The following is a 14593-nucleotide window of genomic DNA, read 5'->3' as shown; positions in this document are numbered from 1 at the left end:
CCACAGGTCTCTGGGTAAAGAACTCCAGAGTTTCAGGAACCTTAAGAGGGAAAGAAAATCCTGTTCACCTCTGTCTTTTGTAGCTAATCACTTAATCTGACTGTGTTAATAGGACTTGAAGTGTAGTCCCTGCTACTATGCAAGAACTGAACCAATAAAATTGCACACAGTAAGCTCCCACAGTGATATGATAATGATCAGATAAACACAATTTTATTGATATTCCACAAACTAGGTCTCTATATATTTCAAGGAATAGGTCATACATTAAATATTACATAGAGACAAAGAAAACACAATTAACTGCTAAATGATTACGCAACCTCACTCCAGCAGAGACCTCTTAAAACAGGGCTGATGGAGCCACGTGATCCAAGGTCAACTGTCACAAAAATATTTCTCACTATCCAATGAAACGAAGGGAAGAAAATGACATTCAGTTGTCCAAAGGTAAAAACCTTATACATTCATACTACCCCTGAAAAACCCCAATAAGGCAATTTATATACATAGTGTTGCAGCCAGAGCTCCAGAGATAATACTCTCCCACCTCCTGCAATAAATTGAGCCATGCACAGTGGACGAATCCATTCTTGCATCTCTCTCTCTGCTCCTCTGGGCAAAGGCCAGCTTCAGCTGGCAGAACGCCTTGGTTCCAGTAAACAACTGACATTTATTTAGCACATTTAAACTCATCTGAGACAACTCGTGGGGGAGAAAAAAACTCAGCTCAGCACTAAACGTCAACAGTGCCTTGGACAGCACAAAAATCAGAGACAGCTGGTATCAGCTGCACACCACAGTGTTATCAAGTGAGCTTGTATCGTCTACAAACCTAACCTATTACCATGAAGACCACCCACAACATTCTTGTGCTGGTCAATCAGAACATTCTCCCTTCTCCCACATGGAACCACGTTTTGTCAAAATGAACTTCCATGCTAATTTGGGAAGGGGTGGAATGGGGAGAAGTTGTCCATCATTAACACCCCTGAAGAATTAACAGTAGGGACACCAAACTCCATGGGTCACAGTCTCGGAATTCATTCTCCCATTCCATTTCCCCAATTTCATGAATTTCACAAAGGTCCACAATTTCTTACTTCACACACAAAATGCTGGAGGAACTCAGTAGGTCAGGCAGCATCTGTGGAGGGAAATGAACAGTCAATGCTTTGGGTCAAGACCCTTCATCAGGACTGGATGAAGCGTCTTAACCCGAAGCGTCGACTGTTTATTTAAGATATCTTCATTAGTCACGTACATCGAAACACACAGTGAGATGCATCTTTTGCGTAGTGTGTTCTGGGGGCAGCCCGCGAGTGTCGCCATGCTTCCAGCACCAATATAGCATGCCCACAACTTCCTAACATGTACGTCTTTGGAATATGGGAGTAAACTGGAGCACCCAGAGGAAACCCACATAGTCACGGGGAGAACATACAAACTCCTTACAGACAGTGGCTGGAATTGAACCCAGGTCACTGGCGCTGTAATCACGTTACCCTAACCGCTACACTTCCATAGGTGCTGCCTGACCTGCTGAGTTCCTCCAGCATTTTGTGCGCGTTGCTCCAGATTGCAGCATCTGCAGAATCTCGTGTCTACAATTTCTTATTTCTCTTGACTGTGGGTTTACTAGATCCCTGTTGCCAACTGAACCACTTGCATAATTCCCACCACTACACTTATACAATGCTATGATTACACTAGAATAAGCTTGGAAGAAGAGGGGGCAGCAGTTGGCCAACGTTACTTGCAGTAGGTAACCAGTGTGTGCATGCACTAGTTTACTGTATACAAAAACACAATTCAGTGTGAAGGACTGAATATAACCTTCCCATTTACCCCCATGGAAACAAACCATCCTAGACTTTGGGAAATAACCAAGTGATCAACCTTAGAGAATTTGGCTTCCAATATTGCCTAGTTTCAAACTTCTGCAGGGCTCAGATCTTTGTGATCTCAGAACAAAGATCTCCACATGTTGTGCTTGAGTGAAGAATCCTATGATCTTATAGTTCAGGGCTGGGAATCAAATAGCTTGGGTGGGGATGGTGGGGTTTGATAGCGAAGAGTAGGAAGATTCTGAATACTCATCTATAAACACTGAATTCCTCTGAGTCTGCAAAAGATTTCAGGTGATGCTTCCCACCCGCCCCCCACTTACTTGAAATTCTCAAACAAGACGCATTGGATTAAAAACCCTCCATTATTGATCAGAAATCAATATTGTTCTACAATGAAACCTGGAAACACTGATCCAGTTTCAACAGTCACCCTGCAAATGGTTGAACAGTAAGTGACCAACAAAGGTGGGAGAAAAGAAGTTTGGCTTGAATTTAAGTTTATAAAAGCCATGATTTAAAAGTTGTCAAGCAATTTGCAGAAGTGTTTAGTGCACTGACTTCTATATTGCAAAACTAGCTGTTTTTTGACATGTTAAAAACACCCTGAGTATACTAAAAAGTAGGCAACTCCACCTATCATTATTAAAAAGTGGTAAAGCAATATGTAGCCTCAATCCCAAAAATGATTATTTGGTCAAACCTTGATTCTCATCTGCCGACTCCTGCTAAAATATTTAAATGGACAAACAGCTCTCTAAACAGGTTACAGGCAAGACCTGCCACAGTACAGAGGCATCTATTGCTTGGACCAGGATGTCCATTACTGGCCACACAGTCACCATTGAACTCCCACAGCAACATTCATGTATTAGGCAGCAACAAGTCAATTGGGGAAATCCAATTGCAATCAGCCCCTCTCCATTTGTGTCTGCAGTGCAGACTAAAGACCCATCTGATTTTCCCAACATTTCAGTTGAGTCAAATATTTTAAGTTTGCATTGATAAACATTAGACTGTGGGCTAAAGTGATACAATATATTAAGAAACACAAAGTGCATGGCATAATCCCACAAAGCTATAACATGTATAGTTACAAGCAAGTATGTCCAACATGCTTGTACCAGTTTTTTCATGATGTAGTGACAAACACCTTGAATGACAAAACAGTGGCTTGTTTTTCTTCCAAGCTTGAAAAGGCATTATTCCTACAGGCAGGAATGGCTAATGCCCCAATGGTGCCACAGTAAGTCCCATTTTAGTGCTTCATTTAGCTGGAAGTATCCATAAACATTACAATCAGAACGGGATAAAAGCTTCATCCTCTGGCGTGAACACAATCCACACTCTTCAACGTTCATGTGGAAGCTCTTTTAGACACATCAAGCTATATAGTTTACAGTTTGCAGTTAGATCCCAACTGGTACAGGAAAGCAATTGTTCAACTACATTTTGTTTTATAAAATAATCAAATCTTCTCAACTGACTTTCTCTGAAGTCATTTAGATTTGGATTTCTTTGCATGAAGATTGCTTTTCCCCATTCAAGCAAGAGTTCCAAAAGCTGCCAATTGGAAAAGACCCAAGGAAGCTATGAAAGTACAACAACACAACGACTGGAGGTAAAAAGATTCCAGGATTCACAGAAAATTCCCACACTTCCTACTTAAAGAGCTGCATCCTGGTTTTGTCGCTATTCATACGACGATACGATTGAACGTCAACCCTGGGCTCAGATTCATCGCTGTCACTGTTGTTCCAATCGGCCTTCAGTGGTGTCAGCTCAGGGGCAAGAACATCGCCATCCTGCAGGCAGGTACAAACATGCAATAATTAACCACCATTTTGAGGGAGAAGGAAAGTCATTATCAGTGTATTTAAACCTCTTGCCTTAAAAGGATTTAAGAAAAACAACTTCCCAGCATTTCCGCACCATCCTGCCACACAACGTCCTCCAAATCCGTGCCAACGTCATCTTTCGACAAAGGTCCCTTCCATCCTCTCAGGCTGGACATGGAAAACTCTCCCACCCACCCTCACCTTGCCTTGATTCCAAAGAAGACCAGGGGCTTTTTCCCCCACAGTATCCTGGCTGGCATTTATCCCAACATCCCTAGCGAAAGGGCTTACCTCCCCATCGGATGATTACTTGTGGGAGCTTGCTGTACAAGGAAATGTACAACATTACAAGGGGCTGACTTTAACCATTTTATTTAATACCAGGGTCATGAACGACCCCCACTGGGGAACCGACAGAGGGTCATTCCATGAATGTATGGTTTCAAATCACATTCCCAATTTCAATATCCTTGGGAATTAGATATTTATCACATACTTCCCTTACAACGAAGATGGAGGCAAGAGACTGCAAACGCTGGAATCTGGAGCAAAAAAAAAATCAAACTACTGCAGGAAACTCAGTGGGTCAGGCAGCATCTGTGGAGGGAAATGGACAGTCAACGTTTTTGGGTCGAGACCCTTCATCTGGACTGAAGGATGGAGGGGAGAGAGCCAGTAATAAAGAGGCGAGGGGAAGAGGTGGAGTAAGAGCCGGCAGGTGAGAGTTGGATCCAGGTGAGGAGATGGAGGAGGGATGAGTGGAAATAGTAACAGAGGCCGGGAGGTGATAGGTGGAGGCAACAAAGGGCTGCAGATGATGGAATCCGATAGGAAAGGAAGGCAGAACATGGAATCAAATAAGGGAGATGGGATGGGCAAATGGGAACAGTGGGGAGATCTCCACATCTGAATGAGAAATGGTTTAATCTTGTATTTAAAGGCTGAGAACTATAAACTCAGGTCGGTGAAACGGGCTTTGATAATCTAGGGCAGTGCATGAGGATTCCAAATACTTACTAGGACAAGGAGCAAATTATTTGCCACAGTTTCCTTTATTATAACTGTGATTAAGGACCAAAACCCCACGGTAGTGTAGTGGTTAGCGTAACGCGATTACAGCGCCAGCGACCCCGGTTCAATTCCAGCCGCTGTCTGGAAGGAGTTTGAACGTTCTCCCCGTGCCCACATGGGTTTCCTCCAGGTGCTCCGGTTTCCTCCCACATTCCAAAGACGTACGGGTTAGGACTTGTGGGCATGCTATGTTGGCATCACAAGCATGACAACACTTGCGGGCTGCACCTAGAACATTCTACGCAAAGATGCATTTCACTGTGTGTTTCGATATACATATGACTAATAAAGAAATTTCATCTCATCTCAATTAAGGCACCTGGAACCTGCAACTGATTCATATTACTTTGTCACTGTCACTTCTGCAGTGCAAACAGCCTGGGCCATCAGAAAGCTTTGAAAAGGAATACTCACTGGTAAAAGACCAACTGTCATATTCCCTATTCCTGCACACTTCAAGCATTCCTTCCTGAGGTACAGCCAATTCCTCATTGAATTGTAACAGCATTGGAGAGGGCTACTTGGTTTACTGAATCCACGCTGTTTGTCCATTGTCCAGATCCCCCTGACCAGGCATTTCCCTGAAATGCCTGGCTAATTTCTTTCTGAAACCTCTGAATGATTGATTCCAGCACAGCTACAGGGAGCAGATCATCACTCTTTGCGTAAAAACACTTCCCCTCACACTCCTTGCCTTTTGCCCTTCACTGTGAATCTGTGCCCTCAGGTCCTTGAACCATTTGCAAACGGGAGCAACTACTTTCAGTTTACCCTAAACCTATCATGAAGGGCCTCCCATCTCCAGCTTGTGCTACTCCAACTGAACCTTGGTACAGAAAAGATTTCCTAGAATAGTTCCAAGGCTGTTCTAAGGGATTTCGGCTTCCTCTCCAAGACCTTCACATCCTTCCCAAGAGGTGTGGTAACCAGAATTGTACAATCTCCGGCAACAGCCACTGAAGGTTCTCCCTATGGGCATAACTGTAAATACATTCATACAGAAACAAAAAACAGATTGACAATTTGTAACCTCAGGAGGTCCCAAAGCTTTATACAGCCAATGAAAACCTTGCAAAGTTACAGCTGTAATACAAAGAACACAGCGGCCACAGCAAGCTCCCACAACAGCTCCACAATAATCCAATTTAGAGAAATTTGTCAGGAAGCTGGGGAGATTTTCCCTGCTTTTCAAAAGAGTATAATGGGATCTTTTAATTTCCATCCTAGCAGGCAACCCCATAATCTCATATCTTAATTGAAAGACAGTACCTCCAATGATTTCTTAGGGCTGTCCTTTGAGAGTAGCACTCTCAGTACACAACACTGCAGTGACAGCTTACAGAAAATGCGTGTGCACAGACACACGTACATAGAGCTTCATGAGACCTCATTGATGTCAGCCAATTAGGGTTTTCAAAAAAGAAATGGAGAGGAACTCAATGAGAAAATGATTTGCAGGGATCTGGAAGAACAGCGAAACTGGACTGATTGAAATAGAATATAGCCATAGAGCAATACAGCATGGAAACAGGCCCTTCAGCCCAACTTGTCCATGCTGACCACGGTGCCCACCAAGCTAGTCCCATTTGCCTGTGTTTGCCCCATATCCCTCTAAACTTCCCCCCGCCACCCATCCATGTACTTATCCAAATGTCTTTTGAATGTTATTGTACCTGCCTCAACTACTTTCTCTGACAGCTTGTTCCATATACCCACCACCCTCTGCATGAAGTTGTTGCCCCTCAGGTCCCTTTTAAATCTTTCACGTCTCTCCTTAAATTTATGCCTTCTAGTTTTCATTTCCCCTTCCCTGGGAAAAAGACTGCGTGCATTCACCCTATCTATAACCCTCATGATTTTAAGATCACCCCTCAATCTCCTTTGTTCCAAGGAATAACGTCCTAGCCTGGTCAACCTCTCCCTATAACTCAGCATTCTCATAAATCTTCTCTGCACTCTTTCTGGTTTAATGATGTCTTTCCTGTAACAGGGCGACCAAAACTGTACACAATACTCCAAGTGCAGCTACACCGACATCTTGTAGAACTGCAACATAAATTACTCTATTGGGAGCCAGCATAGCGTCGATGGATCAAATGGCGTCTGTAACAATTTATCAGTCTTTGCCTTAAAATACACCCAATGACTTGGCCCCCACAGCCATCTATGGCAACAAATTCCACAGATTCTGAAGAAATTCCTCCTCATCTCAGTTTTAAGTTACCACCAAGCTACAACAAGGAGCGTTGCATAACAGAGGTCAAACTGTGGACTAGAGAGTCTCACACACCTACAACAGGTGAAAGTCAATACTAGTATCGCCAGACTATAACACAGCCAAAGAAAGAATGCAGAGAGGACATCTACGAGAGGCAATGTCTCAGGAAGGCGACATCCGTCATCCGGGCCATGCCCTCATCTCGATGCTGCCATCAGGCAAGAGGTACAGGAGCCTGAAGACCCACACCTCAAGGTTCAACAACAGCTTCTTCCCCACTGCCATCAGGTTCTTGAACTGACCTGAAAAACCCTAATTCTACCTCAGTCTATTTCCCTCAACTTGCACTAATCTCATTACGTTTATTTTGTCTTGCAAGTTATGTATAATTTATGTTCATTTAAGTTTATGTAATTTATGTAAATTGTTTTATTATTGTCACATGTACCGAGGTATAGTAAAAAAAAAAACTTGTCTTGCATACTGTTCATACAGATCAATTCATTACACAATGCATTGAGGTAGAACAAGGTAAAACAAGAACAGAGTGCAGAGTAGTGTTACAGCTACAGAGAGAGTGCAGTACAGGTAGACAATAAGGTGCAAGGTCATAATGAGGTAGATTGTGAGGCCAAAATGTACTGTGCTGCTACTGCAAAAAGCTAATTTTCATGGCATTTATACCCTGGGTATGAGGGCCCATGACAATAAGCTTGAACTTGCAGAAACTATTATAGGAACACAGAGGTGTCTCCCTCTCCCTACCCTGGGCTTGGTGAAGTTCCTGTTGATGCACCACTGGACAAAGTGTTTCCGGGCAGCCTGCACACTCTTCTCATCGGTCTTCTTGCAGTACACTTGGATCAGCTGCTCTGTAAACTGCTCCGGCAGCAGCTGAGATACCTGGGTGGGCACCAGAGAGAGAAGGTCAATATCCACATCCACATCCACAAGGAGATATACAAATGTATGAGGTAGGTGGCCACACAGCCTTTCAAGTCTGCTGCACCTTTTAATAAGACTGTGCTAATCTGTTGTAACTTCAAATCCACAATCCTGCGTACCCACACCAATCTTCAGTCAGCTCATCATGCCTTTGCCTTAAAAATATTCAAGCACTCTGCTTTGAAGAGAGTTCAAAAGATCCACAACCCACTGACAGAAAAGGTTTTACCTCACCTTTTAAATGGGCAACCATTTATTTTTAAAATTGAACTCCTAGTACAGCACAGAACAAGGCCCTTCAGCCCGAATATTGTGCCAACGAGCTATTCCCTCCTGTCTACAGAATGCCCATATCCCTCTATTTTCCTCTCATTCATGTGCCCATTCAAGCCCCTCTTAAAAGCCCCCAATGAGTCTGCCTCCACCACCCTATCAGGCAACGCATTCCAGGCATCCACCACTCTCTCAGTAAAAAAAAAACTGAACCTCTCACGTCTGTTCCTGAACCTAATCCCCTCTCACCTTAAATGCATGCCCTCTGGTATTGGATCACTCAATAGTGGGAAAAAGATATTGCTTGTCCACCCTATCTATGCTCCTCATAATTTTATACACTGCAACAGATCACCCCTCAGCCTCTGCCGCTCCAGAGAAAAGAGCCCAAGTTTGTCCAGCCTCTCCTGATAGCACATGCCCTCTAATCCAGGCAGCATCATAGTAAATCTTTGCACCCTCTCTAAAGCCTCAATATCCTTAAGTAAGGTGACCTATAAGCAAGGTGACCAAAATTGCACGCAATACTCTAAATGCAACCAGAGTCCTATAGAGATGCATCATAACTTCTTGACTCCTGTACTCAATACCTCGATTAATAAATGCAAGCATTCCATAAGCCTACTTAACCATCCTGTCTATCTGTGTAGCCACTTTCAATGAGTAATGGACTTGCAAAAGATTCCTCCCAAAAGAGGAAACATCCTTTCCACTTCAATCCCGCCAAGACCTTTCTGGATCTTATATATTTCATTGATTCCCCTCTCTTCTAAACTCCAGTAGTTACCAGTCTAGCCTGTCTAACCTATCCCATTATGACAACCAGGCCACAATGAGCTTTCTAGGGCACTGCAGCAAGGTCCAGATCCAAGTCACTCCAAGTTAAGAGCTGGATCACAGTTTAGAATCAGCGAGATGACCAACACCTCAAGGGCCTAGACTGCTGGGAGACAACCCAAAAGCAATGGAAGGCCCATGACTGCCGCACTACAGCAGTCAGCCACACCCCCAGCACCGGTCAGTGCACCGCTAGAAGGAGGCAAGTTTACACGCTGCTTCGGAAGCTGGATTTGTTTCTCCCGCTGATGTTGGGGAAGTTACCTGCTCTTTGCTGATTTTGACCGTCTTGTTGGGGTTATTCTTGCAGTAGAATCGGACCTTATTAATGGGATTTTTCCCCTTCATTCCATAGTCCATCTGAACAACCTAGAGTCAGGAATTTTAAATATATTTATTCACTATGCAAGACAAATTACACTGTTGTAAGCAGCCTCACAATAAGACGAGTTATATTTCTATCACATCTGTCACAAACCCTAGGATTACGAACGTGGCTCTGTTGGTATTGGTTTAGCTCCACGACCCAGGTTCAATCCCGACCTCCAGTGCCGTCTGTGCGGAGTTTACACATCTTCCCTGTGACCATGCAAATTTCTCGCAGGTGCATCCCACATCCCAATGACATATGGGTTAAATGTCAGCTGTAATTGTGCCAATAGTGTGGGTGAGTGGTAGAATCTGGGAGGAGTTGATGGGGATGCGGGAAGAAATCAAATGAGGACATGTGTGCACGAGCGTTGATGATTGTCACTGAGTCAGTAGACAGAGGGGCCTGTTTCCGTGTTGTATAACTATAAATCTTTACAATGCATCTTTGAAGGTCATTTAAATTTGTAATGTAGGAAGCATAACAGCTGAATTGTGTACCAAGCTCTCTCACAGCAATGTGATAGTGACCAGCTAGTCTATTTTGTGCTGGTGCTGCAATAATAAATATAGGCTACTACATGAGCAAGAATTCTTCACTTCCTTGGTGCTGTACTGGACTGCCAGCCTAGATATCTGTGATGTAGACTGGAGTGGGACTTGAACTCAACCTTCTGACTCAAGACCTGAGAATGGTAAGTACTGAGCCAAAGCTAAAGCAACCTACACACTGAAAACTTCCTCATGGCCAGAGCCAAAAGAAATACAGCCAGTTTGATTTAGAGAAGATTTACCTGGATAACTATAAATGAGGGAAAATTACCCTCCCCGGGATGAAAAACATGATAATGCTGGAGGAACTCAGCAGGGCCAGGCAGCATCCATGGAGAAAAGCAGGCGGTAGAAGGGTCCTGACCTGAAAAGTTGACCGCCTGCTTTTCTCCACGGTTGCTGCCTGGCCTGCTGAGTTCCTCCAGCATTATTATGTTTTTCATCTAGATTCCAGCATCTGAAGTCCTTTGTTTTCTGGTGTTACCCTCCCCAGGACCTCTTGTGTAGCTCAAGGAAGATTTGAGTGAATCAAACAGCACACTTAAAAGGAAAATAAGCTCTGGATTTACGCTTGACCAAATCATGAAAGGTAACTTGTAATAACGTTCTGCATAAGACTCTTAATTCCCAATTTGCAGAGGGTTCGGTTGCCTTGCAAGCATTTTATTCAAACAGAACAGACTGAAGACAAGGAACGGTGAAGGAAGGGCTAACTGAATAAGTTAAAACAATATTCCAAACCACCAAGTGAGGTAAATGTTTTATGGACTACCTTAACGGCCATATGAACAAAAATTCTCACACCAAAACTCTAATATTTGAAATGTTATTTTGTCAGGTACCTTCCCTCAAGTTAGAATATTGCCAGTAATGGCACTGTAATATGGACAGCAACCTCACCTAAATCATTAGGGCCATGCATTCAAGTCCAAGTCGAAGACCAGACACCAGCAGAGAAAACAGGCAGACACATCGCTATTACGCTACTCGAAGTTCCAGATTTTAGATGAGGTGTTAAACCAAAGCCCCTTTAGGGTGCAAAAGAACCTGTGGAGTTTTCCTGAGGGGTGGCCGTGCAACCTCTCCATGTCCTGGCCAACACACAGTGCGTAGTAGGTGAGTTGATCATTTACCTCAATAACATTTGCTACATGTAAATTAAACAACATTCACCCCGACTTTAGGATAGCAACTAGACCACAGAAGGATTTAATTGGCTGCGAAAGCCTATGGGGAAATCACTACACTATGTCCACATAGTCAGTGAGCAAAAGTCAAAACCAAAATGGAAAATAGTAATCCACTTTTCTTAAAAATATACTCGGAGAATTCCACCTCCCTTCATCTTCATTAACCATATGTTCACAGTTCAGAGTCAGTAATACAGCACAGAAATAGGCCCTTCGGCCCAATGGATCCATGCTGACCGAGATTCCTATCTAAGCTAGTCCCATATCCCTCTAAACCTTTCCTATCCCTGTACCTGTCCAAGTGCCTTTCAAATGTTGTTAATGTACCTGCCTCAACCACTTCCTCTGGCAGCTCATTCCATATACTGACCAGTCTCTGGGTGAAAAAGTTGCCCCTCAGGTTCCTATTCAACCTCTCCCATCTCACTGTAAACCTGTGCCCTCTAGTTCTCAATTCCCCAACCCTGGGAAAAAGACTGTACATTCACCCTGTCTATGCCCCTTATGATTTCATACATCTCTACAAGATCACCCCTCATTCTCCTATGCTCCACTGAAAAAAGTCCCAATCTGCTCAACCTCTCTCCATAACTCAGTCCCTCGATTCCCAGCAACATCCTTGTAGATTTCCTGTGCACTCTTTCCAGCTTAATGCATCTTTCCTATAACAGGGTAACCAAAACTGAACACAGTATTCCAACTGCAGCCTCACCAACATCTTACACGACTGCAACGTAACATCCCAACTTCTGTATTCAATGTCCTGACTGATGAAGGCCAGTGTGCCAAAAGCCTTCTTCACCAGCCTATCTACCTGCGACAGCATTTTCAGGGAACCATGTACTTGTAACTCCTAGGTCCATCTGTTCGACAACACTCCGCAGGACCCTACCATTCATCGGCAGTGAACGCATACACTGCAGAATTCTGGCAACATAAAGTGATAAGCAAAACAAAGAGCACACTACTCATCAGGAAGGATAGAAGAGGTCAAGTGGTGATATAGTGAATGAAGACCATTAGACAAACCTTGTTCACCACATACACTGTAGAAGCAGTGTCCTCACACCAGAAGTGATTGACACAAGTGTGAGACAGGCAGCACAGCTCCAGCAGCCTGGGTTCAATCCTCATCTTGGGTGCCATCTATGTGGAGTTCACACGCTCTCCCTGTGACCACAGGGGATTCCCAGAGAGCTCCAATTTCACCCCAAATCCCAAAATCGTGCACATTGGTGGATTAATTGGCCACTGTAACTTACCCTTGTGTGTAGGTGAGTGGTAGATTCTGTGGGGAGTTAATGGCAATGTGGGGAGCAGAAAATGGGTTCGGGTAGGATTAGGTAATGGGTAATTCTCCAGGCATGCCCTGGTCACAAAAAAGTAGGGCAAATTGACCAGGCTAATCAGATAACTTTCATTCATTAGCAGAGTGATAAAAGGTAGGCTGAAGGCTTGTTTCCACGCTGTATCCCTTAATGACACCATCTGCCAATTGTAGGGAGAATCTATCCTCCACATCTTTAACCAGCCATTACTCACATTTACAATGAAATCTTCCGCCTGGAGTTGAACCTCCACAGGCGTTGATGGAAGGGCTGCAACCACTTGATCAGCCAGCTCGTCAAAACTCTTCCTAAAAGGAGAGGGAACATTGCAATCGAGTTGGATTAAGCATGGTTATGTACAAAAAAAAATCCAATGTACAATTAGACATCCACCACAGTGTGTGATAGTAAACCCCCACAAAGTGATAGTGATGTTATCAAAGTCCATCTAGGGCTTCCCCTACAGCTCAACAAATCCATCCATTGGATCCCCACCCTTTCAACATTACAACAACTACATGTACTTGTATTTTGAGTTCAAGAGTCAGGAAGTTATGTTACAGCTTTATAAAACTCTGGTTAGGCCACATTTAGAGTACTGCATTCAATTCTGGTCACTTCATTATAGGAGGGACGTGGAGGCTTTGGAGAAGGTGCAGAGGAGGTTTACCAGGATGCTGCCTAGTTTGGAGGACATGTGCTTTGAGGAGAGGTTGGACAAGCTAGTGCTGTTTTCTCTGGAGCAGTGGCAGCTGTGGGGAGATTTGATAGTTTATAAAATTATGTGAGACATAGAGCAGATAGCCAGTATCATTTTTTCCCAGGATTGAAATGTCTAGTACTAGAGAGCATGTATTTAAGGAGAGAGGGAGCAGGCACAGTAGTGTAGTGGTTAGCGTTGTTTGTATGTTGTCCCCGTGTCTGCGTGGGTTTCCTCCGGGTGCTCCCGTTTCCTCCCACATTCCAAAGACATACAGGTTAGGAAGTTGTGGGCATGCTATGTTGGCGCCGGAAGCGTGGCAACACTTGCGGGCTGCCCCCAGAACACTCTATGCAAAAGATGCATTTCACTGTGTGTTTTGATGTACATGTGACTAATAAAGATATCTGGGTATCATACAAAGGGAGATGTGTGAGGCAAGTTTTTTTTAAGAAAACAGAGTGGTGCGAAACCTGAATCGCTGCCAGGGGTGATGGTCGAGGCAGATTGCATAGGAGTGTTCAGAGATTCTTAGATAGGTGCAGGAATATGCAGAGAAGGGAGGGATATGGTCAATGTGCGGGGAAGAGGGATTAGATTAATTAGGAGTCATTGGTTTAATTAGTTTAACACAACATCATGGACTGAAAGGCCTGTCCTGTGGTTTACCGTTCTATGTTGACTAAACTTTGGAGAACCGAAGGCCAACATTGTGAAGAAAGCTGACACAAACTCTTAGGTATCAAAGGGATGGATAGGAGAAAGTCATTTCCAATAGTGGGTCAGTATAAATACTCAACAGCAACTAACAAATTAAAGAATTTAGGAAGACTTCCTTTACACAATAGCATGGTGACAATTTGGAATTTGATGCCGTGTCTTTTGTTTGACAGAATGTGACTGCTGCAGCCAAGGCCAACGTTCATTGCCTAACCCCTCAATGTCTCTGAGCATCAGACCAATGATTTAGCCGAGGGAAGCAAATGTCATATTTCCAAGGTAACTGATGATACATATTGGGTGGGACTGTATGTTGGGAGGGGGATATAAAGGGGTTTCAGGGGAATACAGACAAGCTGAAGTACATGGAAGGTGAACTTGTTCTTAATTCATTTAAAGGGAAGGCTTGCTGCCTTCTGCCTGGGAGAGTAATTAGAGTTCACAGACTAGTGTGGAGCATAAATACTGACACAGACTAGTTGGGTAAATAAGATAAGATTTCCTTATTAGTCACATGTACATCGAAACACACAGTGAAATACATCCTTTGCGTAGAGTGTTCTGGGGGCAGCCCGCAAGTGTCGCCACGCTTCCAGCGCCAACATAGCATGCCCACAACTTCCTAATCCGTACATCTTTGGAATGTGGGAGGAAACCAGAGCACCCTGAGGAAACCCACGCAGACACGGGGAGAATGTAGAAACT

The 14593-nt window shown here is 43.8% G+C and overlaps 1 protein-coding gene across 1 annotated transcript in view; it reads right to left on the bottom strand.

Moving 5' to 3' along the window:
* Window positions 1-206: 206 nt before the first annotated feature.
* Window positions 207-14593, bottom strand: part of LOC127579070 (deoxynucleoside triphosphate triphosphohydrolase SAMHD1-like) — a 37719-nt gene continuing 23332 nt past the window's right edge. The window contains exons 13-16 of the mRNA XM_052031706.1: window positions 12683-12772; window positions 9294-9398; window positions 7740-7877; window positions 207-3652 (exon numbers count right to left, since the gene is read on the bottom strand). Of these exons, the coding sequence (XP_051887666.1) occupies window positions 3509-3652; window positions 7740-7877; window positions 9294-9398; window positions 12683-12772 (477 nt within the window). The 3' untranslated portion in view covers window positions 207-3508. The remainder of the gene's footprint in view (window positions 3653-7739; window positions 7878-9293; window positions 9399-12682; window positions 12773-14593) is intronic.

Source organism: Pristis pectinata, chromosome 16 (assembly GCF_009764475.1).
Source record: "Pristis pectinata isolate sPriPec2 chromosome 16, sPriPec2.1.pri, whole genome shotgun sequence".
NCBI classification, from domain to species: domain Eukaryota; kingdom Metazoa; phylum Chordata; class Chondrichthyes; order Rhinopristiformes; family Pristidae; genus Pristis; species Pristis pectinata.
Note: the sequence above shows the minus strand (reverse complement) of the source record. Positions and strands in the feature narration are given on the sequence as shown.